General features: G+C 40.4%; 1 protein-coding gene across 5 annotated transcripts in view; it reads right to left on the bottom strand.

The window, feature by feature from the left end:
- Nucleotides 1-6,388: 6,388 nt before the first annotated feature.
- Nucleotides 6,389-27,760, bottom strand: part of ARHGEF28 (Rho guanine nucleotide exchange factor 28) — a 367,072-nt gene continuing 345,700 nt past the window's right edge. For 4 of the 5 annotated variants that reach the window (XM_077462516.1, XM_077462518.1, XM_077462519.1 and 1 more), the window contains 6 exons: nucleotides 27,115-27,212; nucleotides 24,395-24,433; nucleotides 17,127-17,174; nucleotides 14,775-15,245; nucleotides 11,989-12,256; nucleotides 6,389-7,077 (listed from right to left, as the gene is read on the bottom strand). In XM_077462516.1, the coding sequence (XP_077318642.1) occupies nucleotides 6,902-7,077; nucleotides 11,989-12,256; nucleotides 14,775-15,245; nucleotides 17,127-17,174; nucleotides 24,395-24,433; nucleotides 27,115-27,212 (1,100 nt within the window). In that variant the 3' untranslated portion in view covers nucleotides 6,389-6,901. Of the gene's footprint in view, nucleotides 7,078-11,988; nucleotides 12,257-14,774; nucleotides 15,246-15,265; nucleotides 17,038-17,126; nucleotides 17,175-24,394; nucleotides 24,434-27,114; nucleotides 27,213-27,760 lie in introns of those variants that run through there. The other variant, XM_077462520.1, reaches the window with a different exon arrangement.

Below are 27,760 nucleotides of genomic sequence, written 5' to 3'. Positions count from 1 at the left end.
TAAGTATTAGGGGGCTGCTGCACACACATGCTGCACTTAATCTTAACCAATTAATGCCTCTTGTTCCAATATTGGAAAAGTAATGATGCGGGGGTTATTTATGTCCTACTACTTTAGGTAAGTTATGTATTTTTTGCACAAATTAAAACAAATTTTAACCTTACGCATAAATGTGTTAATGCACATAATGCATTAACCACTTCAGCCCCAAAAGATTTACCCCCTTTAAGACCAGGCCATTTTTTTTAACTGACAAAATGTTGTGCTAAAACAAAATCGATGTCCTTTTTTCCCATAAATAGAGATTTCATTTGGTGATATTTGATCACCTGTGTGGTTTTTATTTTTTGCACTATAAACAAAAAAAGACTGACGAATTTGAAAAAACAAACAATATTTTTTACTTTTTGCTATAACAATTATCCCCCCCCCCCCCCCCAAAAAAAAGTAAAAAAAAGTAAAAAAAAACGTCTTCATCATTTTAGGCCAATATGTATTTTCCTACATATTTTTGGTAAAAAAAAATAAAATAAAAATAGCAATAAGCGTACATTGATTAGTTTGTGCAAAAGTTAGAGCGTCTACAAAATAGGGATAGATAGATTTATGGCATTTTTATTATTATGTTTTTTTTTTACTAGCAATGGTGGTGATCGGCTATTTTTATCGAGACTGCGACATTGCATCGGACAGATCGGGCACTTTTGACACTTTTTTGGGACCAGTGACACTTATATAGCGATCAGTGCTATAAAAATGCACGGATTACTGTATAAATGACACATAAGCTTTACATGTATATCTGCGGTCTTCAGCTTTATATACTGTTTAGAAAGTGCAGATTGTGTTAGGAATTTTCACTTCCTCATTCTGCACTGTGAGAGAAGTCTCGGATTATACTGGGAGACAGCTGATTGGAGGAAAAGCACACACACATTTTTTTTAACTGACAACATGTTGTGCTAAAACAAAATCGATGTCCTTTTTTCCCATAAATAGAGATTTCATTTGGTGATATTTGATCACCTGTGTGGTTTTTATTTTTTGCACTATAAAAAAAAAAAGACTGACGAATTTGAAAAAACAAACAATATTTTTTACTTTTTGCTATAACAATTATCCACCCCCCTCCCCCCCCCAAAAAAAAGAAAAAAAAAACGTCTTCATCATTTTAGGCCAATATGTATTTTCCTACATATTTTTGGTTAAAAAAAATAAAATAAAAATAGCAATAAGCGTACATTGATTGGTTTGTGCAAAAGTTAGAGCGTCTACAAAATAGGGATAGATAGATTTATGGCATTTTTATTATTATGGTTTTTTTTTACTAGCAATGGTGGTGATCGGCTATTTTTATCGAGACTGCGACATTGCATCGGACAGATCGGGCACTTTTGACACTTTTTTGGGACCAGTGACACTTATATAGCGATCAGTGCTATAAAAATGCACGGATTACTGTATAAATGACACATAAGCTTTACATGTATATCTGCGGTCTTCAGCTTTATATACTGTTTAGAAAGTGCAGATTGTGTTAGGAATTTTCACTTCCTCATTCTGCACTGTGAGAGAAGTCTCGGATTATACTGGGAGACAGCTGATTGGAGGAAAAGCACACACCCCCCTCCAGATAGGCAGAGACTTTCAGAGCTGTCCTGTGAGTAAAGCAGCTTTCTGCTAATCTATTGATAGTACCCACCCTGACACAAATTTCAGGCTGCTTTTGTCACAGTTGTCAGAATTATGCTGATAACAGAAGAACGGAGCAGGAAAAAACTGTAGGACTTAGGGCTTTGAAGAGAGATAAGAAAACACTGCATATATACCGTTTAAATAAGGCGTGATTGTCAGTGATGGCTGCAATATAAGCTCTACCCCCCAAATAATCCCTACCCTGAAAATAAGACCTACAAGGACTTTAACTAGGGCTTATTTGGGGAGTAGGGCTTATATTGCAGCCATCACGACAATCATGCTTCTTATTTTAGGGAAACAGGGTATGTGCCCAGCTCAAATTTCATGAATTCAGGTTTACATCCACTTTAAGATAAAAAAAAAAAACTTTTGCCTTTGGAACTTCTTTAAGTTATGCAGAGCTGCACCAGATTTTGTGCTCTCCAGCTTTAGCAAGTAAACCCCAATGCCTCTTTATCCCAATAAATATATATTACCCTCATGTAATGCTGATGAAATTGTTCAATTGATAACTGTATACGTGGAAGCCAAAGCCGCGTCCTTCCAGAAAGGGTAAACCCATGACGACATCAAGTCATCACACTTCAGGAAACACATAAACCAGCCACGTAACCTGAACACAATGTTGGTTTTGTAAGAAATGGCGATGTGGCATGGTTCATCTCCGTGAATACATCAGCCAGATATTATAGCCAGAGTCTAGAATGAGTCTAAATATAAATGGCTTCATGCTGTGCCAGGCAGATAAAAGGTATGAAAGAGGCTTTACAGCCCATTTATCTCACACATATTCAGGTCTGTATGCACTTTGTTTTGTCTGTTTGCATGAAATACTCCTAAACTGCGGCAGCCATGGTTGACAAGTGACGGCTGGATAGTGTTCACTGAGCTTCTGACAGGCAGCTGAATGGTTGTGATTGTATGAAATCCAGGTGTTCACAGGAAACTAATCTCCATCATGATACTGAGCATGTGTCTGCCGGACAGCTACTTCAACAGTCACACAGACTGCCGTTATCCGCCTGTAACTGCAATTACTAAACAGCAGCCCTTACAGCTCACAGACGGGCACATTTATGAATCTGGAACGTGAATATTTTTGTTTTCCTACACTAACCAATCACAGTTTACCTTCTACTACTATGCAGAATAGAAGAAAGAGGAAGTTTGCTTGATTTCTAGGAGTCATATACATTTCTTGGGAGACCTGATGATATTGATTTACCAAAAGGCAAATAAGCTGTTTACTATTCAATGGAATTTTCCCTAAAAACGTAGTCAATGAGTTTCCTCATCCAATCGTGTACAAGCAAATTCTTTTTACATTTTCCCTACACGTGATTGGCTATTCTTTTCAAAGTGAATTTTCACTATATTCACTAGGCCAGCCTTTTTCAACCAGGGTGCCTTGAGGTTTCTTCAAGGGCGCCTTGGCAAAATGCCTAAACAATGATCAGCAGGTGGATCAAGCCTGCCTTTTAGTTACACAAAGCCACAGGTTTTCATTGTGCACCATTAGGACTAGACACTAGCATCATAACAACCAATGATGTCATCAGTTGATAAGGAGGATGTCTGTCGCCTTCACATCATCCTTGTTTGACCCTTCTGTGCCCGTCATCCTCAGTACCGGGGTCATAGTAATTGACTAACGGAGAGAAATTGAGGGAGAAGAGAAATATTGGAATACTAGTCAGTACCAGTGTGCAAAAGTGTATTTGCTTTGGAAGACTAAATAACTTCTAACGTTGGATATCCTACATCTAGAGGTTGCTGAATTATAATTTTTTTACATTTTAGAATGGGGTGCCTCAAAAGGTATCCATAATTTTAACCGGTGCCTTGAGATTGTCTATAATTTTAAAGGGTGCCTTGAGATTGTCTATAATTTTAAAGGGTGCATTGATGGAAAAAAAAAAAGTTGAGAAACACTGCACTAGGCTAGAGGAAAATTCCCTCACAGAGTGAACAGCCTATTTGCCTTTAGTAAAGCAGCCCCCAGTGTATCCCCTTTTCCATTAGGTGGGAGCTTTGTTATCTGAAGCAATGCTCATGCTCATTGGAACCAAATGACACAGCTGAGTTTAGAAACAACACAAGAAGAACAAGGAATTAAACCGTTCCATGCACAAAATGGCGCCTTCCAACAGTAAATTTGTGTTTTGCCCATGTTGGGCAAAGGTAAATGTTTGCTTTAAATGTCCCCCTTGACAGCAGTACATGCTTATCTTTTCTTCTCTCTCGAGAGGCATGACCTGGTACTTTTAGGTATAGAAGAGCATGTGATTTACTCTCCTTCCTCTCACGCAAAATGCTGGTGTTTGCGGATTGGCCAAGTGCTGTCAATATAGGCCTGTGGAAACCCCACGCACAGCAACTTTCAGCTTACTAACATATGTCTTTCTTTTGTTGCTCTTGGTGGCTTAATAGAGTGGTGATAGAAAGGTGAATATGTGCTGCTAGAGATCGGGGAGGCATTAAAGCTGTTGCTTTGTGCTTCACAAGCAAAGCACAGGTTTTCATGAAGTACAGCTATTATGTTTATAAAACTTAGTGGTGTAGTTACAAAAATAAAAAGAAAGGCATTATACATGCTATTCATCCAGCAAAACTGCTGATACATGTGTTCTGTGCAAATGGGGAACACAAATCAAATGTTCTTCCATTGAATGGTTAAGGAAAAAACAGCATTATGGCGACTAGGTGGAGCTGACGATTACAGGAAATAAATATTTATTTCCAATGATTTCAGCTTCACTTAGCAGGCATAATGCTGTATTTTTCCAAATTGTTCACAGGGAATAAATGCACCAGCAGTTTCCCTGGACAAACAGCTATACAATTTGTTTTGGTAAATGCACCCCCAAATGTTGCTTAAAATTGCCTGTGTCCAATTAAAAAAAAATTTCAAGTGTAACATTTTTAGTTTGTGATGTGAAACTGTGTTCACAAGGCTTACTATGCAGAATAGGAATCGGCTTATGAAGTTCTGGCACATGGTTGGGGCAATTTATCAAGAGAGTCTCAAAACATGTATAACAAATGAGGAGGAGTCATATTATCATATTAATTAACATTTTGTGTTCTCTGCAGTATATTCGTCTCAGTAATCTAAAAAAAGTGAAATAGTACTGCCACGTAAAAAAAAAAAAAAAAAAAGATTTTATATATATATATATATATATATATATATATATATATATATATATATATATATATATATATATATTCATAGCTGAGGTTGGTATTCCCCAACCTATAATTTTCACAAATAGGTATCTCCTGGCAATGGCCCTGTCACCCTGAGTGTACACAATGCACAGACACTATGGGTTACACTACATCACAACTATTTTTTAACTACAGTATGTGATAAAAAGAGTCCAATAAGTAAACTATGTTGTAAAGAGATATAGGAGCAATTACTGAACATACCGGGCACCTGTTATTTGTTATAAGCAGCCTTGAATGCATCCATCCCCATCCTTCAGTATAAAGCGATATTCAGCTGGCCACAGTTTTTTTGGTTTTTTTCCCGACCAGGCAGCAGCTGAATAAAAAAAAAAAGAACAGATTCTTCCATCTGTCTCACCGAGGTAGATGGAGGAATACTTCCCACCGGGACACCGGGAGTATCCTGACAGCTGGACCCAGCGTTGTCAGAACGCACTGATCAATAGCTGCAGCCGCTACTGTTTTTGAACTTTGTATGTTCAACAGGCTTCTGTTGAACAGGGATGGCCACACCCTGGTTGAAATATTGCCCCAATCCAACTATGGCCAGCTTTAAACAAACAATACTGTGGTATTGCTAATGTATGCTAGATAGCCTAATGATCAGTGACCCATTTCTGCAGCTAAACACAAAAGTCACACTACTTTGTTGAGCTGCCTGCCCACCACCTTGCAGGAAAAATGTAAATACTGGAACATATGCTCTTTGAGTGATATGGGAATATGATGCATATATTAAGTCCTACAGGAGAAGGAATATGTCTACTTGTTAAAAGAGAAGTATGTTTTTTTTTAAAGAATCATACTTACCTAGGTGGATGCAGCATTGCTCCAATGGTGCATCTGTCCCCCACCGGCTCTAACAGAGAACTGAGTGATCAAACACCGCCAATCACTCAATTCTCAGGGCTCCCTGAGCAGAGAGCTGGCGACTGTCAGTCACCGCTCTCTGCTCTGCACCTCTCCTCGCTCACTGGAGTGCTGGGCTGTGGAGGGGCAGGCGCTGCTGGCTCAGCCTCTCAGCGGCCTGCTGAGAGGCTGAGCCAGGTGCCGGTCCAGGCATGTGGGCAGATCCCAACTTCATTGTCACGATCTTGCCCGAGCCTGGACCAGTTTTGTGACGTCAGTCCACTGTCTGCTGAAAGCGGGTCACAGGAGTGCAGAACGGACTGCCCTCCTGTGATCCATAGAAGTACATCCAAATGAGCTTTGGCTGTACTTCTGCTTTACAGATGGAAACTAATAAGTCATTTAACACCAGTCTATGAAAAATGGTCAGACACTTTCTAAACCTTCAGACCATGTTGTCCTAGTGAAAGGAAAGTTATCCAATTGCATATGCAAAGTAATCACATTTAACAAGCTGTAAGCCAAATTTGTAACTTTTTTGTCAATATGACTCTCTTGATAAGTTCTCCACCTGTGCTGTATGTACTAAATAGCAATAGACACTTGGTATGTTTGAATTGTATGTATTTATAGGATTGCATTCACTTTTCTGAAAGGTGCTAAAGCCATCAATGATAACTGCATACATATAAAAACAATAACTTAGTTGGTTTCCACAAGAAAAAAAAAACACCCTTTATTAATAAAAGGGTACTTAGGGTAAGTAGTTCTCCAGTGCCAGAAATCATGATCATCCAATACTTACTACAAGACCAGAGAGCGAGCATATCTTTTCTGCTATAGAGTCTTTTCTTCAGTCATTTCTTTAATCCATGAAAATCCTCTTGAAATATTTTATACCAGATATACTCTAGCACTGGCCGATTACAGTCACTGACCATAATGACAGCAGATATCACAAAAATGGATATTTGCATTCATGTGCAATGGTTTAGAATAAGGCCAATCAATGGCAAATCCTATGAACCTATATTTATATAGAGAGATAATATTTACACAGTTTTGACAGACACAATTTTGCGAGTTCTGAGCAGAAATTCTGGAATGAATGTAATACGGATCAGAGGTAAATGATATTTTCTTCTATCCGCCCATTTTCTATACTGTTTGGAGTGTCATTGTGGAGTGTTTTCATTGGATCTGAAAGATGCAGTGATTGTGTGGCTTCTGCGTTTAGGTTCTGTGATCCTGAAGCCAATAATGTTCCACAGTAGATGACGTGGGCTGCGTTCAGGTCTGAAACACAAGTCATACGATACATTATTGACTTATATGGCTCTGGAAAATCTTTAGTGCACAGTGCTTATTATCTAACTCCCTAAAATGATAACATATTTTTTGCCACATACATGAACAAGTAAACATTCCATATAACACAATATGCACTATATAAATAATTGTATAAACTGTAAAAAAAAAAAAAAAACTTTGTAAATCGTCTCACCTATGTGCAAAAAACATTAGAAAAAATATAAACACGACACACTCATGAGTGCAATGTAAAAGACAAATCTGTGGTGCAAAAAATATATTATTAATAGTGACTCTCAGGAACGTTGTCCAAGTGAGCTGAGTCTCTGAAATAACCGCTTTCTGTATATATACCCAAATAAGTGCCAACATTCACTCAAGGTTAAAGTTAACTCCTCCACCTTTGTGCTACTCCCTTTGAGAAGGCATGTGATCTTGTGTTTATAGAGGTCTGGTTAAATTATGCTCAATATGTGGAATTCCAATGGCGTATCTCATGCTTTTGTTTTCCCAAATATCCCACCATAACAGCATAATTTTTGAAAAAAGCAGAAGGAGATTCCAAATATTATAAAATGTAAGGACAGTTCCTATAAAAAGAATGAATAACGACCCAATATCTTAAGTATCCCAAGCAAGTTGGACATAACAGACCTTTTCATGTTCGACTCTTACAGACAATGAGCGTGCGAACACATACAATCTCACCCCCTGAGACATCATTTATACAACCAGCAATATGTAATCATTAATTCTGTAACTGGTTCTGAAGCTTAAAGAATTTGAAAAAAAAAAAAAAAAAAAGAAAAGAAAAACATCCAAACTTCTTCAGGAGTAAACTGGGCTCTCCTGAAGAAGTCAAGAAGTGAAGAAATTAATTGGGTGGGACTAGTGACATAATTGCTTTATCACTTGCTTGGGTTTCAGAAGCAGAAAACTGGGCACAGCCTTATGTAAGTGCATCTTACTTGCTTTTACCTTTAATAAAAAAACACTATTTGGGATCTCCTTTTGTTTTCTTGGAAAATGATGCTGTTACCGAAGCAACAGCGGTATGGGACGATCCATTGGGATTCCACACATTCAACATAACGGAGTAAATGCAAGGCTGCAATCCTTCTGAGTCAGCTGGGGGGGGGGGGGGGGGGGGGGTCATGAAGGAGTCCACCCACATTCACCTTGAGTGAAAGTTAGCACTGTTTTTGGTGTATAAGCACTAAGGGGTTATTTTAGTCCCTAACTGTAATTGCAGAAACTTCACAACAAACCAGACTGAGCAATGAATTGTGATCTTCCTGAAGGCCTCATTCACACCACCATAAAAAACGCATTTACAAGAGTTTATTATTTACAGATCTGACAGTAGCTACATTGTTTTTAGAGACATTCACACAGGTGCATAAAAATGTATTGCGTTCAGATCTGTGGCACGAAATCCAAAAATCTGTATCTGAGGACATATGTATACATGAATGCCAGATGCAGGTATTGGAAAAACAATAGGACAGTTTTACACAAGTATTTACTGATCATTACGCAGGAGCTTTTGTGCAAGAAAAAATATGCATAAGAAGATCAGTAAAATTTTTAAGCCCATGTGAATGTAGCCACATTGTTATTGTTTGAGTATCTCTTGCACAAAAGATATTACCAGTGTTTCTTGGGACTATTCGGAGTATAGTTTTTGCACAACAGATTTTAATTGTGTTTTATATTGCACTAATGAGTGGATTGTGTTAATATTTTTGCTATGGCTTTTTGCACTTAGTTGATACTGTTCTTCACAAGGTTTTATATTGTATACAATTATTTATTATTGAGTTATACATTGTAACCTGACATCTTACTTCATTATGAAGAACATAAATTAAATTAATAAGGAAAAAAGCAAAACATCAAAATTTATAATCGTGTGGCTTTAAATGTCACAATTCAATACTCAAAAAACATGATTTAATGACTGTGCTATATTTCAGTGTGGATTAATAGGTCTTAAATCAAACATGTAGCCTGCAATATACATCATCATTAGTCAATTTTGCAACTTGAATCTATCATTATTCCATAGAAGATAATATGAACCAAATGTGGACTTGTGGAATTGCTAAATAATTGCTCAGTGATAAAATGCTTCAGTGGAATTTATACCAATCACATTTGGCATACCCTTGTTTTCTGGGCTATGTGCCCAGACTCTTTGGTGTTTGGTCCTCTACAAAGGGACACAGCAGTCCCCTCAGTGTGTGCACTCCCTGATATCAGGGTTGCAAACAATGTACTGAGCTGATGAGCAAGAGATCCAAGTGCTCCCTGAAGTGTTCAGTTGGATGCATGGGTATATATTTCATGGTGACTGCAACATCTTTTGGTTGCAAATAAAATTCCACCTTCCCTTGGGATAGCTCAAAGGCCAGGCTAAAACTTGGTGATATAAAAACAAAAAGGAGGAGGGAAAAGCACCACTACCCAAGTGTAGCATTTATTAAAAGATATTTATGAAATGAAAAACAATAAATATGCACATTTACAAGATATTAAAAAGTGTATTGATAAGTCTCCAGCAGGTGGCAACTTTTCAGGTGGTCAATGGTGAGCAAGCCACTCCCGGGGAATGTGATGTAAGGTGCTTGGAACCAGGGGAAGCATCGAACACCAGTAAGAGCCAACACAAGCAGCAGACTATTTGCATATATTACATGGATGAGAATCACTGTGGACAGTCCATTTGCTGTTGTTAGTGGCTCTTTTCTCTTTTTGATTTTACATGGTTTGCTGGTAGAAGCCTCCCCAGATCCTGCTTGGAAGAGAGACTTCTGAGGCTAACATAATGTGAACTTCATAGCACAGTGTTTTTATGTGGACTTTTTTTTCCCAAGGACTAAAATACTCTCTTTTTATGTTGTGTATCATTCAATGCCTATTGTTATTTTTTGCACTAGTGCACCCCCCTTTCTTGTGCCTAGGTAAGTTTAGGGATTTAAAGGAGAAGTCCAGCCTGAGCTTCTCCTGTGACAAATTTTCAGCAGAGAGCGGTCTGGGAGTCCGCTCTCTGACGTTACTGGAATCAGTTCAGGCACCGCGTCATCACGTCTGGATCCACCTGGACTGATGCCCGTCTCAGCAAGCCAGAGCCCAGAAGACGGACTAATAAAGAAAACGCGAAACATTAAAATCAAACAACAAATTGTCAATTGGCAGCTCTCCCCCTCCCCCCGCATGCTCACTGAAGCGCTGAGTTGGGGAGGGGGAGAGCTGCCAATTGACAATTTGTTGTTTGATTTTAATGTTTCGCGTTTTCTTTATTAGTCCGTCTTCTGGGCTCTAGTTTTTCTGCCCAAATCAGTGGTGTTTGCTCATTAATACCGCTAAGTATGGTAGCAGGGCTAGAGACAAACTAATGGTGATATGGTGCATATGTTTTCATGACCACGAAGTAGATGCCTCTGTCTCTAACACTCTCTATGTTGGATGGACAATCGGGCCTTATGTTATGTACTTTGATCAAATACCCACTTGGGTTGCTTTGTCCTCTCCTTTTCAGGTTTGTTACTTGGTTATTATCGTCTTTTTTGACTGTTTTGTCAGATTTGTGAACATAAAGATTATAAATAAAAAAAAATAAAAAATAAAAAGCTGGTTCCTGTGCATAGCCATACCAGATTATGTGTGCACCAGTTTTAGTAAATCTCCTCCATTATCTCTGAATGCATGCATTATTAATAAAACTGCAAAGTATGTCTGCAATTAAAATTTTTTTTTTATTTGCTATACATTTGACGCAGCTCGAATGTAACAGTATAAGAAAAAAAATGGTCAAAACGCTGAACATGCAAAAGGAGAGAGTAAATATTAATCTCTTCTGCTACCTGTACCACCAGATGTAGCTTCAATGAAGATAAATATTCCTCTGAAGTCTGCTGAAAAACTGACACTTCCTGGAGTGTCAATCACCTCTATCTCTTGGACCCTTGCTGTGCTTAGTGATTTGTCTATGTGTTCTGCAGTGAAGTGGAGTTTAGTGGGTGGTAAAGGAACTCGACAATTTCAGAAGTGTCATATTTTCTACAGACTTCAGAAGATTTCTCTTCAGTGCAACAGAGTTCAATGGCATGGCCAGTGGACGAGGTGAAAGTTTACTTGCAGAGAGCTGTTATGCCTTGTACACACGGACAGACATTCTGACCACAAAATCCGTCTGATTTTTTCCAATAGATTGTGGGCCAAACTTTGTTGTCGGAAAATTAGATGGTTCGGAACGAAGTGATGTCAAACACGTATGTCGGAAGCATAAATGGGCCAGAAGCCAATAGCTTTTGTCTCTTAGTTTATTCTGAGCATGCGTGGTACTTTGCCCGTCGGAATTGTCTACACACGATAGGAATTTAAGCGATGGGATTTTATTGTCCACAAATTTAGATCCTGCTCTCAAACTTTGTGCGTCAGAAAATCCGACAGAAAAAGTCCGATAGAGCCCACACACGATCGGATTTTCCGACAACATAATCTGATCTGACTTTTTCCGTCGGAATTTCCGACCCTGTGTATGGGGCATTAGGCTGATTTTTACTTCCTTGCTAAGTCTCTGAGAATAAACATTCCAATTCTTACAAATGTCTGTTCATTACTGGCTCTCTTTAAAGGCATTTGCTATAATGGGTGGTATCATGGATTCTCTTTCCCATTTAAGAAAATAAAAAGACCTTATATGTAGGGTCTAAGACAATACTATATAACAGTACACTATTACAACAGAATAGGAGGTAATGTTTCCAAAAGAATTACTGAACAGTGCTCCATCTGCCCAGATTTCCCTTTAAGATGCATGGACCCATGCAGTGCCCATGAAACTGGGCCTTAATTGCAGGATATAGTCTTTATTGCACACTTCTTACTTACCATTATTACAGACATCTTTATTGCTGTGTCGGGAAGAATTCTCTAGCCTCTGCTGTCGGGAAATTAAGGAGCTCCAAGGTTCACTGGAAACATCCACAGGGCTGCTCCCAGAAGTCTCTGCAGAGTCAGAGGCGTGATCCGCATAAGCGTCCGAGTCCGCAGAGTTGGGATGTGCAGCCATGTTGTTGAGCGATATCTGAGCCAGTGCGTTGTTAATGCAGATGGAGTCTTCCATTTGTAAACTGTCAAGCTGGGGGTTTCTTGCACCCTATAACATGAAGAGGAAAGGGAGAGTCAGCTCAGCCGTATGGTTTACAAGAACCAGAGAAAGACTTAACACGTCTGACTTTTTTCTGACACGTTTTCTTATAACCTCTGTCCTCGCTTTATTAAACTTCTGAAATTCCTACTTCGCCTGAGATTTGTTAATGTAAAGCAATACCGTTCTCTACAGTTCTGTGAAAAGCTTCACATAGGCCTTGCTGTGGTACATTTCTCTATTTAATGAGCAGACCATAAAATTAAATGTCAGTAAATAACCACTGTGCCATTTCTAAATTATAGAGGTATTTGTATTGTCAGACTTCTCACTAGACACCTTCAAACAAATGGGTAAGATGAATTTTACAGGTGGACAAAATGGAAGCTGCTTGGAGCATACAACTGGTGTCATTATGCCTTTAATAAGAGCACACATTTCCCCATTAGTCAGCTGTTTGATGACAAGCACACATTAGTTAAAGGATATTGGAGGCACATAAAAGAAAATGTAAAGCACATAAAAAGTCTACAGGACATAAAAAGCCCACCACCCCATTGGTTTTGACTACAAATAAGTGTTGTCGACTTCTCATGTAATGTGTTTTTTTTTTAACTCCTCTAAAAAAGGCAGACCATGTTTTTAATTAAAAAGCAATCATATTCACAAAATTAAACATCAATTTACTGTCCCAGTGTGATATAGTACAATATCCCTTGCCTGTATGCGCTCTTTAAAGTGGATATAAACTCACTCTCGTCATTTCTAATTTACTTCCATAGTGATGATCTATAAGGATATACATGCCTCCTGCATGTATCCTTACCTGTCAAATATCTCCCCTTTACCTGTTTGGAGCCCTGCAATACTCTGGATTCTGTGGGTAGGTATGTTTTTCAGGGCTCAGTGGGTGAAGTCGTGATGTCAGTAGAATCCCCACCCACCTCTACACTCCCCTTGGCCAAGCATTGATATTTCTTAGACTAAACTTCTGCTGGTCTTGTGGATTATGCCCCATGACCACTAACATCCAGTCAAAAACCAGGAAGATCACCACATGACTTCAGCATGCCCAATCATGCTGAGGTGTGGAGCAGCCAATCCTGGGAGAGCTGGAGAAGAAAGGAGGGGGGATGTGAAGTACAAAGAATGCCTCTCTCACACTCATGCATGAGATAAGGAAATCACCTGTCACAGCAAGGGGGAAGAAACAGACACCTATTTCTCTGTGTGTATTTTTATCTTACTAAAAAAAAGATGAAGAGGATTGCTCAGAGCTGGATTAACTCTTTGTGGCAAGACTAGGCACAGATGAAATGACATCCTCTGCTGTAACAGATATGAGTCTTAATTAAAAAAAAAAATAATTGGAGTTTACACCCACTTTAATGCTTAGTTGAGCATCAACAGTGTACTGGCCCCACTTGCATCAATGGTACAGCCAACACTATGACAGGTACAGACCTTATGAGACAGTATAGCAACAGTGGAGGATCCATACAGGTAATTAATTATACTGGATCTGTTTTTTCTTAATTCTGTTCATTATAAACGTGTTCTGTGAACCATAACATGTTAAATAATTAATTCACCAGAGCAGGTAGTAAACCACAAGGCTGGATGTTAGAAAAGATTGCATCCAGTAGATACTTTAAATCTTCTGATGTCTTGAGGCTAGGTATAAATCTACTACCTGAAGAACTATATCAGAGCTTTCAGTATTTCACAAAACAACTGGGGGCATCTACAGAATATTTTTGCTTTATCCTTCTAATTGAATCTTGGATTACAATAACAATTACTGCTTTAATCATTTTGACCCCCCCCCCCCCAAAAAAACTGTTCAGTTTAACAAAGTACATCTTAAAGAGAAGCCAGCCTAGATCTCTAATAAAAGCGGAGTATGATGTGAAAATGTGACCTCTGTGTCTTGCTCCACCAGCAATACCACCACCGCGCAGCACTTAATTCAGTCACAGATGAAAATCACTAGATTTCCCCATCTTTACAGTCAGTGTTGCTGGGTGAATCCCTCCCACTAAACTATTGTGTTCTCTCATTGGGGGAGGGGGGTGGGGGCTACAGCCACCGGCAAAAATCACATCCTAAAAATCTGACGTGCTGGTTGTACCCAAGTCGATCAATGACAATCACTCTGCCATACATGGTTCAAATTTCTGCTGGTCTCTGCTGAACCGGCTGAAATGCAAACCGTCTATGGCCGACTTTAGTCACACCCACAGAAGTCCATGGAGCATATCTAGGACCCAGGTAGAAGGTCCTGCATGGTCTTTTGAATCAGATTGTAAATTCAAACTGGTTGAACAGGGAATATGGATAGCTGAGATCTATCCAAAAGAGACACCTGTCTATCAAGTCGATCCAAAAGACAAAAATTTAAATAGAATTAAACCGCCCTGTACCCTCAGAACAAAAAATCCATAGGTAATCAAGACAACAAAGAGCATTTCTTTCCATGTAACATTATTATAATAATAAATGCTATTCTCTCTTTAATGATCAATACCTCTGTCTTTTGGTGTGGAAATAAAATGGGCAGGCTGTTCTGGCGAGCGTGTTTCCAGTGCCTGAGAAGCTTGTGCTGTACGCAGAGTTCCTCCCTTTCTTGCTCCACTAGCCTCTGGCCTTCTTTCAGTCTCTCCACATTGTTCTGGAACTCCAAAAGCTGTTGGGACAGCTCTTCTCTCTTTTCCTCCAGAAGCTGCACCTGGTTCTGCCATTCACTCTCCCATTGCTGAATCATATTCTCCTTCTCCTCCAGCTCCTTCTCTTTTTGGTCACACTCCTTGGCCCAGCGCTGCTGCTCCTGTTGGAACTGATGCTGAAGTTTTGCCACTTCTCCGCGATGTTTTTCTAGATGGCGATACTGTTCCTGTAAGAGGGACCCACGGAGAGCAACACCTCTACCACTAGGCTCATGGTCCTGATGTAGAACCTTTGTTAGTTCTATCTGGCTGTCCTGTATGGCTACAGCAGCCTGGCAAATGAGACATTAAGTGAAATTAACCTATTACAATAAATATTAATGGCTCTATAAAACATACATACATACATACTAGCAGCAAAAATAGATGTTAGATTCTTCACGCTGTGTATGTGCAAGGCTTAAGAATATTTCCTAGATATTCCTGTGTAGATTCCCCTTGGTCCCTGAGCCAGGTAATCTGGCCTGCAGCACAATTCTCCTTTGAAATGAATGAAGAGTTGTGAAAAGGAGCCCAGATACCAGCCCTAGACTGAGGCCAAACAACAAAATATTGGCTGCGACGATAGGCAGAGCTGTTTCTGGCAGAAAGAAATGACTGGTGCCAACACAATTATAAGGAGACACTGAAGAGGTTCTTCAGCAAGCAGACCCTAAGGGGGGGCTCAAACACACAGGGTGATAAGCATACTCCATGTAACTCAATGGCATCAGGCAAGTGTAGTTTATACAGAACATGATAATCTTTCTGAACAGTTAAGGTGTCGTTAACTTTTTCCTATTTTTTTTTAATCTTTTCCAACAAGAGACCTGAAATAATCCAGTCTTGCCACAATTTCAGTGAATATATATTTTTAATATTTATTTAGATAAACACATATTTATGTAAATAAATACATATTTATATAATTATCATTGTTGTTTTTTAAAAACATGTTTCTATATGCGATTTACAAACTTAGACTCTGCTTTGCTACACAGTGGTTGTGATTTACTGCTGTACAGGTCCCTATGTGCCTGACATCTAATAGCAGCTGTTGCTAGGCCTGGTTCACACTTCTGCTGCTTTGTGAGCCATGTTTTGCATGGGCACAGCAGCCTATTCATTTGAATGGGCTGCCGTGCCTCCTGAAAATGCAGAAAAAGGGTCCCTGCTCCATTTTTTAGACAAAAGAGCTAAAAAAAAGCTGTTAGTAGCATTTTAGTAGCTAGGGTTCAGTTAAGCTGCAGGACAGTGACAGAGTACCGGTATCTGCATTAAGTCAAGAATACCCCTATAGTGACTAATCTACAGATCTTTAAATTTACTACAACAGCAAAAACATGGATGAGCATAAAATATAAGATATGCTCACTAAAAATACACTATACTTTAAATTGCAAACTATCCTATATGAAATCACATACGTTCCTTGTGTAAAGAGCACCTTCTTAGTTATTCATGCTATGACGGAATTATCATACCCTAAAATCACTAATAGCAAAGCTACGAAAGAATAAAAAATTATTATACTGAGAAATAAGAATTAATGGCAGATTCATTGAGATCAAATATTTAGGCTTACTAACAGTTTAATATTAAATCTAGGAACTTTTAAACATTTCCGCATTTCTCACCTAGGACATCACAGTGGTTAGCACTACTGCCTAGCAGCACTAGGGTCTTCAGTTCAAAACCCAACCATGACACTACCTGCCTGGAGTTTGCATGTTCTCCCAGTGCCTGCATGGGTTTCCTCCCACACTCCAAAGACATGATGGTAGGTTAATTGGCTCCTGTCTAAATTGGCCCTAGTTTGTGTATGTATGAATGTGAGTTAGAAATCGTAGATTGTAAGTTCCTTGAGGACAGGACTGATGTGAACATAAAATATATATGTGTAAAGCACTGTGTAAAATGACAGCACTATGTAAGTACCTACAATAAATGGGTGAAAATCAACAAAATTGCTTGTTCCTCTCTGAAAGATGCCTATTGGGACATGTCACTGGTCCCAGGAGGCTGCAAGACCAGTCTTCCTGTGGCACAAAATCTCATCCATGTATGGTGAAGTTCCTCTTTTACCTAAGATAACCTATTTGTTAATTCTGGTTGAACCAAGAGCTTTATATATTTTCATATATAGGCTATAAAAAGCCATGATACAAACATACCTGGATACTATATAAAAGACGAGTCAAGTTTTGAACTGTTTGGAAAATCTAAAGGAAAAACAAAATGAACAAGGGCAATTATCAAAGGTATTTTTCTGTTTTATAACTAGTAACATAACATAACATAACATAATTTGTAACGCACTGAAGAAATTACACTTTGCTACAAAGTAAAGTAGTGAGTGTACCGCTTGTATTAGCCTTTGTACACACGGTCGGACATTCCGACGGAAAATGTCAGATCGGACCGTGTTGTCGGATAATCCGACTGTGTGTGGGCTCCATCAGACTGTTTCCGTCGGAATAGCCGACGGACAAAGTTTTAGAGCTGATCTATAAAGCTTTCCAACAACATGATCCGATCAGGCTTTGTTCGATTGTGTGTAGAGAATTCCGATCGGACAAAGTGCCACGCATGCTCAGATCAAATTCCTAGACCAAAGCTATTGGCTACTAGCCTTAACGAAATAACGTCATCACGTTACGTACGATCAGATTTTCCGACAACTTTGTCCGACCGTGTGTATGTAACACAAGTTTCAGACAAAATCCGTCAGACAAAATTTTGACGGATTTTGTTGTCGGAACGTCCGACCGTGTGTACAAGGGCTAACAGTGTAAAAATTCTGTCCCCTCAAAATAACTCAACACACAGCCATCAATGCCTAAACCACTGGCAACAAAAGTGAGTACACCCCTAAGTAAACATGTACAAATTTGGCCCAAAGTGAGAATATTTTGTGTGGCCACCATTATTTTCCCGCACTGCCTTAGCCCTCTTGGGCATGGAGTTTACCAGAGCTTCACAGATTACCACCAGAGTCCTCTTCCACTCCTCCATGACAACATCACAGAGCTGGTGGATGTTAGAGACCTTGCTCTCCTCCCCCTTCTGTTTGAAGATGTCCCACAGATGCTCAATAGGGTTTAGGTCTGGAGACATGCTTGGCCAGTCCATCACCTTTACCCTCAGCTTATTTAGCAAGGCAGTGGTCGTCTTGGAGGCATGTTTGGGGTTGTTATGTTGGAATACTGCCCTGCGGCCCAGTGTCCAAAGGGAGGGCATAATGCTCTGCTTCAGTATTTCACAGTACATGTTGGCATTCATGGTTCCCTCAATTAACTGTAGCTCCCCAGTGTCAGCAGCCCCAGACCATGACACTCCCACCACCATGCTTGACTGTAGGCAAGATGCACTTGTCTTTGTACTCCTCACCTGGTTGCTGCCACACACGCTTGACACCATCTGAACCAAATAAGTTTATCTTGGTTTCATCAGACCGCAGGACATAGTTCCAGTAATCCATGTCCTTAGTCTGCTTGTCTTCAGCAAACTGTTTGCGGGCTTTGTTGTGCACTCATATGTCTATTTCCCAAAGACAACCTCTGGATATGACGCAGAGCACTTGCGCTCAACTTCTTTGGTTGACCATGGCGAGGCCTGTTCTGAGTGGAACCTGTCCTGTTAAACAACTGTCTGGTCTTGGCCACTGTGCTGCAGCTCAGTGTCAGGGTCTTGGCAATCTTCTTATAGCCTAGGCCAGTGATGGCAAACCTTGGCACCCCAGATGTTTTGGAATTACATTTTCCATGATGCTCATGCACTCTGCAGTGTAGTTGAGCATTATGGGAAATAAAATTTAAAAAGATGGAGTGCTAGAAACGCAACTACTGCAATATCAAAATAGTTCCATGGTCCAGGTGTGCCAGTAGGCAAAATTCATTCACTGCTGAGACCAGACCAGGTTTTAGGGGTTCTGTTCTGTATCAGTGTGGACAGCCAGCTATAGAGAGCAGAAGCGACTCTGTGTATATGGGTGAGAGAGAGAAGAACGGTGCCACTCTGAGTGCAGTGTGTCAGTTAAAATTCAATGTTTAATAAAAGTAAGATCAACTCACATTTTGGCGATATATAATGTGCATGGTATAAGTAGCTTAGTCTGCTGTAGTCCAGCTGGGCAGCAGTGGTGGTCAGCAGTTCCCGGTAGCTCCGGTGGTTCCCGAGGCTCAGAGGCTGAAGACCATTACACAACAAGCACGTCAGTGGCGATGAAAAATATATGTAAAGGATATATATATATATATATATATATATATATATATATATATATATATATATATATATATATATATATATATATATATATAGATATATATATAAATAATAAAATTATCTATAAAAATATCCATAAAAAAAATCTCATGAATTATCCATAAAAAGGTTTATAAATTTTAGTTGCATATATATATCTATACTATATAGCATAATTCCTTATCTACACACATTATACTATATATGTGTAGATATATGTATGCAACTAAAATTTCTAAACCTTTTTATGGATAATTCATGAGATTTTTTATGGATATTTTTATAGATAATTGTATTATATATATGCTTTACATATATTTTTATACAGCCCCTTACGGTCATTAGTGTTTGTCATGTTTCCCAATATAATTATCCTACCAATGAACTCAAACATGCCAACAGCATGTAACATCACCATTAATGCTAGCACTATTACCCAATTATCTGCAACCTGGTAACAAGTGACCCGCAGAAGATCCAGCACTGACATTGGTCAGCTGTGAGTTACAGTCACAAGTACCGCCCCTCTCCAACCCCATAAAAACTCACACCTAAGATGGCTTCTCCATATGCCTGATGATGGAGCACGCATTCTCCAAACATGAGCTCAACCACACCTCCCGTCCATCACCGCTGATGTGCTTGTTGTGTGACCATCTCCAGCCTCGGAGCCTCGGAAACCACCGGAGCCGCAGGGAACTGCTGACCACCACCACCGCTGCCCAGCTGGACTACAGGAGCCCAAGCTACTTATGCCATGCACATTATATCTCACAAAAATGTGAGTTGATCTTACTTTTATTAAACATTGAATTTAACTGACACTCAGAGTGGCGCTGCTCCTCTCTCTCTCTCGCATCCTGGGAAATGGAGTTCCAAAACATCTGGGGTGCCAAGGTTCACCATCACTGGTCCAGGCCATCTTTATGTAGAGCAACAATTCTTTTTTTCAGATACTGTTTTCTTTGCCATGAGGGGCCGTGTTGAACTTCCAGTGAGAAAGTGAGAGTGATATCACCAAATTTAACACACCCACTCCCCGTTCACACCTGACACCTTGTAACATTAATGAGTCACATGACAATGGGGAAGGAAAATGGCTACCGTATATACTCGAGTATAGGCCGACCCGAGTATAAGCCGAGGCCCCCAATTTACCCCCAAAAAACTGGGAAACCTATTGACTCGTGTATAAGCCGAGGGTGAGATATGCCTGTCCATCCCTGTGTGTGTGTCCATCCATCCATCCATCCCTGTGTGTGTGTCCATCCATCCATCCATCCCTGTGTGTGTGTGTGTCCATCCATCCATCCATCCCTGTGTGTGTGTGTGTGTCCATCCATCCATCCATCCCTGTGTGTGTGTCCGTCCATCCATCCATCCATCCATCCCTGTGTGTGTGTCCATCCATGTGTGTGTGTGTGTGTGTGTGTGTGTGTGTGTGTGTGTGTGTGTGTGTGTGTGTGTGTGTGTGTGTGTGTGAGGCCTTGTGTGTCCAGCCTACCTGTGTCCCCAGCCTCCGTCCGGTCCCGAGCCTCCGTCCGGTCCCGTCCCGTCCCGAGCCGAGCCTCCGTCCGGTCCGGTCCCGTCCCGTCCCGAGACTCCGTCCGGTCCCGTCCCGTCCCGAGCCGAGCCGAGCCTCCGTCCGGTCCCGTCCCAGGATCACCGCTCTTCGTCGGCGCCCATTTTCCTGTTCAAATGCCGCGCCTCCCTGTCTGTGATAGGCGGAACACAATTTCCCAGCAGTCTGTGTTCCGCCTATCACGGCCATCCTTTCATCCTCGTCCGTAGTACGAGGATGAGCGGATGTCCGTGATAGGCGGAACACAGGCTGCTGGGAAATTCAGTGTTCCGCCTATCACAGGCGAAGGCGGAGCCGGAGGCGCGGCTTTTGAATTAGAATAGAATGGCCGCTGTCTGTCTGCTCGACACGCTGATCGAGCAGGCAGACAGCGATGACTCGAGTATAAGCCGAGGGGGGCACTTTCAGCCTCAAAAAAGAGGCTGAAAATCTCGGCTTATACTCGAGTATATACGGTAATTGGACCCAATTTGGACATTTTCACTTAGGGGTGTACTCACTTTTGTTGCCAGTGGTTTAGACATTAATGGTGTGTTGATTTATTTTGAGGGAACAGGAAATTTACACTGTTATACAAGCTGTACACTCACTACTTTACATTATAACAAAGTGTAATTTCTTCAATGTTGTCACATGAAAAGATATAATGAAATATTTACAAAAATGTGAGGGGTGTACTCACTTTGTGAGATACTGTATATTAGGTGTTGACCGATTATCGGTGTGGCCGATATTCACTTTTTTTGAAGCATCAGTATCGGTCACAAACTTACCGATATTTCTTCAAAGGGTTTGCCGGGGTGATGCCTGCAGCTGCAGGCATCACCCTGGTACCATTCTTTAGAGCGGATGGTTGGCTTTCTTGTAATAACAACCAATGCGGCTCAGCAGCCACTCGGCTGTTAATTACAAGCAGCGGGAGAGGACATCCCCCACCGATCCGCCTGGGTCTCCCATCCATCGGGAGGCCCAATCGACCAGCTGGCATATCTGCCGGCTGACCACAGACCTGAAAAAAGCAGGTCAGCTTTGTTCGGGTCTCGGGTTCCAGTAACCCAGAAGCGATTTCATGACATCACTTCCAGATTACTGGCATGCTAAAGGCGCCAGTTTAAAAAAAATATATAAAGTATTCAAAAACGCAGATCTTGATGTTTTGAATATTTTCAAGTGCAGAGGAGGGATTTGGGGTCTTGTAGACCCCAGATCCCTCCATAATTACATTCCTTGTGACAGCAATAACAGTGATAGAAAAATATATATTTTTTTTTAAAAAGGACTGTGTAAAAATAAAGTTTAAATCTACAGTATATCAGCACCAGATATCGGCCTGAAAGGCAGCTGAAAAATCGGTATTGTATCTTCCCTGAATAAATTATATTGGTCGACCCCATATATATATATATATATATATATATATATATATATATATATAAAATATACCAGCACTGGAGGTGATGCACAGAATTAGGAAATAAAAGCAGAAAAGCAAAGTTGGTCAGGTCTCATAGGAGTGAGCACTTTCTGCCTGTGGTTTAAATCATCATGTTGGTGCTGGTGTCAGCTAGTTATAACTGCACAGTGTTCAGTGTATTGACAGGTGCCAACTGCAGAGCATAACCACCTGAATCTGTTGGCTCCCAAACCAAACCAGACAGCAGTGACTTGATTGAATGCTGGGTCTCTCAGGGGGTGGAGGGGCTTAGTAGGTCCCTAGACATGTCGTTGAATTTCGGTATGAACTTGATGAGAGGATGGTGTTTCACCAATCTCTCTTATAATCTATACCTTAAAACTGAATTCTGGAAGAAGCAAATAGTGTCTAAATACAAGAGGTAGGTGTACTCGTATTTGAACCTTGGTGAGCTTTGTGTATTTCTACCCTTCCTGTAGCTCTCTGCAGGTAGGACCCTCCCACAGCTCTGCATTCTGCATCCCAGTAATGTCACTGTTATTTTTACAGAGTAATATCTGGGTATGCAAAGGCATTTGATGTACACAAAGTGTATTTATTTCCTTTGTGTCTATTAAAGCCTAGTCAGAAATGGGGGTGGGGGGTGTCGATGAAGATTTCAGCTAATGGAGGAGCAAGCAGCACAAGGGACACACCCTACTGACTGTATGTATGTAATGTCCCTTGTGCTGTTTCTTTTGTTCATTTGTGACTAAACAGACTTTAAAGTGATGCTAAAGATACAATAAAAAAAAAACATGTTGTACTTACCTACTCTGTGCAATGGTTTCACACAGTGCAGCCCCGGTTCTCCTCTTCTTGGGTCCCCTGCTGGGGCTGCTGGCTCCTTTCGCCTGTGGCATGCCCCCATAGCAAGCCGCAGGCATGCTAGCTCCTGAGTCGCCTCTGTGTGTCCATAAGACACACAAAACGGGATTCAGCCTTGCCCCCTGCTCCCTCCTCACTAGCTGCGATTGACAGTAGTGGGTGCACATTGATGGACTGAGTTCAAGCTCAGGTAAGTATTAGGGGGAGCTGAGAAAGGGAGCTGTATACTGATGGTTTTTTACCTTCATACATAGAATGCATTTAATGACTTGCCGACCATCCTCCATCATTATCCGGCTCATTCGCCGTAGCTGTACAGTGGTCCCCTTAACAGCTACAGCGGGCCTGCGGCGTGGCGGGGGAGCTGATGTGTGTGGCCAGCAGCCGCGATTTCTGATCCTAGTGATTAGGAACAGCGATCTCTCTGTACTCCCAGTCAGTCCCCTCCCCCCACAATTAGAAACACCTCTCAGGGAACAATTTAACCCCTTGATCGCCCTTAGTGTTAACCCCTTCCCTACCAGTGGCATTTATACAGTAATCAGTGCATTTTTTTTAGCACTGATCAAATCAATGGTCCCAAATAAGTGTCAAAATTGTCTGATCTGTCCGCCGCAATCCTGCTAAAAATCGCTGATCACCATTACTAGTAAACAAAAAATTAAATAATAATAAAAATTACAATGTTGCATGACCCTGCAATTGTCAGTTAAAGCAACGCAGTGCCATATTGCAAAAAAATGGGCAAGTCATTAAGGGGGCAAATCTTCCAGTCCATAAGTGGTTAAGGAATATATTTAAAGTTTTTTTGCCCAGGGCTCGACTTTAGAATTTGAATGCCAGCTATTCTAACTTAACTTACCCCCCAGCCCTGTATCACAGAATTGTGTTCCATACCTTACACTATGAAACAGCTAAATTGAAAAAAAAGTACTCTGTAAGATGTCATTGTGCTATAAACCAATGGTTCTAAATGTACAGTTGGTCACATGGCATATACGAATAATTGTATGGTTCTATCCAAAATCTTAGAATGCAGAGTTTTAGAACAGTCCTGGTTTCTTAGACTTGTGTTGGAAGCAATGCATATGAATACATCTAGTTTTAAGACTGTACACTGTACATATGTCACCTTCACTAAGACCCAGGGGAAGAGGACAGAGGTAAAGCTGAAAGAGAAAAGCTTTTGTCTATGAAGATGCTTTGAATTGTGATGAGCGGTATGATCACAGATGGGCACACAGATTGGCACACAGAATAAACTATATATTTACATGTAAAACATTAATCAAAATGATTCATCTTTTCATTACCTCCTCATTCTTAGAACTCATAGAGTGATTCAGTTCAACCTAAAAGACAACAAATATGTATTAACTACTATCCAGATTCATTTCTACTGCATATAGAAGGCGCTTCCAGGAACATTAAGCCTATGAAACCACTCCAAGTTCCAATATAAACAATTCTTTTATTACTTTCTTTTTTTTTACATAGCAGGATGGACTCCAAATGGAAAATGTACATATAAGTCCCATAGAAACAGGCTTCTAGTGGAGAGTGCTAAGACGCAGTGTTCCCCACAGCTTGGGACGTGTGCCGCTGCTGGTTCTGGACTTCAGTGGCAGATCCTTTGTTTCATTTATGCAGCGTAAGGCAAAAACATTAAAGAATTATTGATTTCTATGGGAAACAGACACTATTTTGTCACTTTGTTACAAAAATTGATTTGTACCTGTAGATTATAATTCTCAAAACAAATTCAATAATGGCAGACTGTGGCCAGTGATAGTTAAAATGCTCCAACTTTATTATTAGTGGGAAGAACAGTGCCCCATCAATGGTGTCCGTGGGCGGAATAGTGCTCCATCATTGGTGTCAGGGGAAGGAATAGAACTCCATCATTGGTGTAAGTGGGGGGAATAATTCTCCATTGCTGATGTCAATGGGAGTATTTGTGCCTCATTGTGGGAGGAATAGTGCCCCATCGTTGGTGTCAGTAGCAGAAATTAGGCCCCATTGTTGATGACAGCAGCAGGAATTATGCCCCATTGTTAGTATCAGGGGCAGTTATTATGTTCCATTATTGGTGTCAGCGGGACGAATATGGCCCCCAAGGACGGATAAAGGCAAGCAAAGGGCTACATCCAGCCCTTAGGCCGCGGTTTGGAGACCGCTGTTATAGAGAAATGCATCAATATGAGTATAGAATAACTAATAAAATGCACAGCATAATATATCTACAAAACAGTCTAAGGATTACATATAGCTGAATATATAGACAAGGTAATAAATCAAAAGACCCCAAAATTTCAAGCAAACCATCCTTTTTCAAGAATGTCCCCCTGTCCGTACTTTCCTGCAGGATTAAATACCCTAAAGCGCAGGCACCCCACAGCACCATGTGATTATGCATCTGGCTTCAAATATACCTATTGTAGATCACAAGAATTTCTATTTATTAACATTTATAATCTTGTTACTATATGTACTGTATATTTATAGCCATAAAATCATGGGAGGATTTTGTAAGTAAAAAAAAAAAAATTATTTTAAAAACATAAAAAAACTTTATTTTAAGAGTTTATGCAGATACGGTATATTTTGTTGTGCACCCTATTTTTTTTTTTTATTAGTTTGCCTGCTGTATTTGTTCATATCTGACGCATAAGACCGGTTTGTGACCTCCGAGGTAAGTTGAATCTCTGCCTTGTGAAGAATCTGACACTCTTCCAGTAAAGTAGTATTTTGAAATCATTAGTAATTGAATGGATCAGCAATTGCTGCATACTGTTCTTTCCTATTATTTCCTCATAAAAAAAAAAAAAAAAAATTCCTGCATCAACATACCAAAAATGGTTCAAAATTGTAAGAATTGTAGTCACATAGCACCACCTAGTGGTTAAAAGGGGGTAAGTCAGCCTCTGCTTAGTGTGCTCTGCCACAGTTATGGAAAACGTTTTTTTTCTTTTTTCTTTTTTACTACACGATCATTACAGTTAAATATTCACTAAAAAGATTAAATGTACTTTCATAGAATTACTATTAGTACCTTAATTGATCTTAAAGTGGCTCTAAAGTCAACAGTTTTTCTTTAATCTTAATGCATTCTTTGCATTAAGGTTACAAAAAAAATAAAAAAAATAAAAACAACTTCCCACCACTTGTTCTACCACCCCCACATCCATCCCTAAACACTTACCTGACTCCTCTCATGATCCAGTGGTTTCCCATCTGCAGCAACGCTCTTCCCTCTTTCTGGTCTCACAGGCAGCAGTAGGAGCCATTGACTCCTGCTGCTGTCAGTCAAACTCCTAGGAGTGAGAGGGGGCATGGCTTACTGGCACAGTGTGTTTCTATGGATGTGCACAGCCTGGTTCGGGAGTGCACCCGAATTAGTACCCCCATAGCGCACGGCTTTCTAAGGGGGCACCCAGAAGAAAGAAGAGCGGGGAGCACCAGTGAGGGACTCCAGAATAGGTGGTAGGGACCGCTCTGTGCAATACTGTTGCACAGAGCAGATAAATCATTTTTTTATTGTAATTAAAACAAAACAGCCTTTACAATCACTTTAATATTAATCTCTTGTTGTTCCCTACAGTGCAGGACTATATACTCTTCCTGACTTGCCCTAACTTACAGTAAAAGAATGTTGGAATTTGGGGTCTATGACATGTTGTACATGTTCCATGCTGGGATATGCAGAATATCACGGAGCATGCTGGAATAGGAGTGAGGACCTGCATGCTTTTAGGACACCACAGGCAAGCCGGTGTCATAAATGTAATTTAGGGTTTATCAGGTTTTTTTTCATAATGCCTACACTTATGTATAATTTATTTACCTGTTTAATGCTACAAAAAAACTTCATAGGTAGAGCCAATTTCACCAAGCTATATGCATGTGTTATGTGCTGCAACTTTCAATGTTTTCAGCTCTGCTATATAACTTTCACTATAGCAAATAACCTTTTATAGTCTATTGAAATGAGCAGATGTCTTTATTTAAGTAACAAACAGCACACAACAGTTACCTTTTCTTCAGAAGTAGACAAGTCCACATCACCACCTCCCTGGAAATTACTGAAGTCAGCATTGCATAAGTCATCCTCTCTTAGCTCAGGAGACTGGGCTGAAAAATAAAAAGTAAATAAAAGGAATAAATAAAACAGTCTTATTGTAAAATGCAACTGTTCTTAAATATAAACTTGAAGTTATGTCAATCTCCTTGGGATGGAAAAAAGTAATAGTAGGAAAGGATACAAATTGTGATCACGTGGTCTCTACTGATGGGGAGGACCAGCAAGTCTGAACTCTGATCCTGCCCTCCAGCTAGGGTTGCCACCATTTCTTCGAGCCAAACCCGAACACATGAGCGGCCTGGGACACCCTTGGGTGCCCCAAGGAGAGTAGTAATGTGGTGTGCGTAGCGTGCCGCAGCAAACGGTGGGTGTGGCCAAATTGCTCTGTCTGACATCACCCTGCCACCCAGTGATGCCGAACTTGCCCCAAGACAGCCGCCTGCAGCTCCCGAGTGGCAACAGATGTGACTATCTTGGTTACTTGAGCAGCCACTGCCTGGTCTGAACAACATGTCCAGGTTTCAGTCTGCCTGAAACCTGGACACATGATTCAAAACCCTGACTGTCCGGGTGAATCCTGGACAGGTGGCAACCCTAC

Source organism: Lithobates pipiens, unplaced genomic scaffold (assembly GCF_037356315.1).
Source record: "Lithobates pipiens isolate NorthernLeopardFrog02 unplaced genomic scaffold, aLitPip1_a1.2 Scaffold_3, whole genome shotgun sequence".
NCBI lineage: Eukaryota > Metazoa > Chordata > Amphibia > Anura > Ranidae > Lithobates > Lithobates pipiens.
This window is presented reverse-complemented; position numbering and strand designations above follow the sequence as displayed.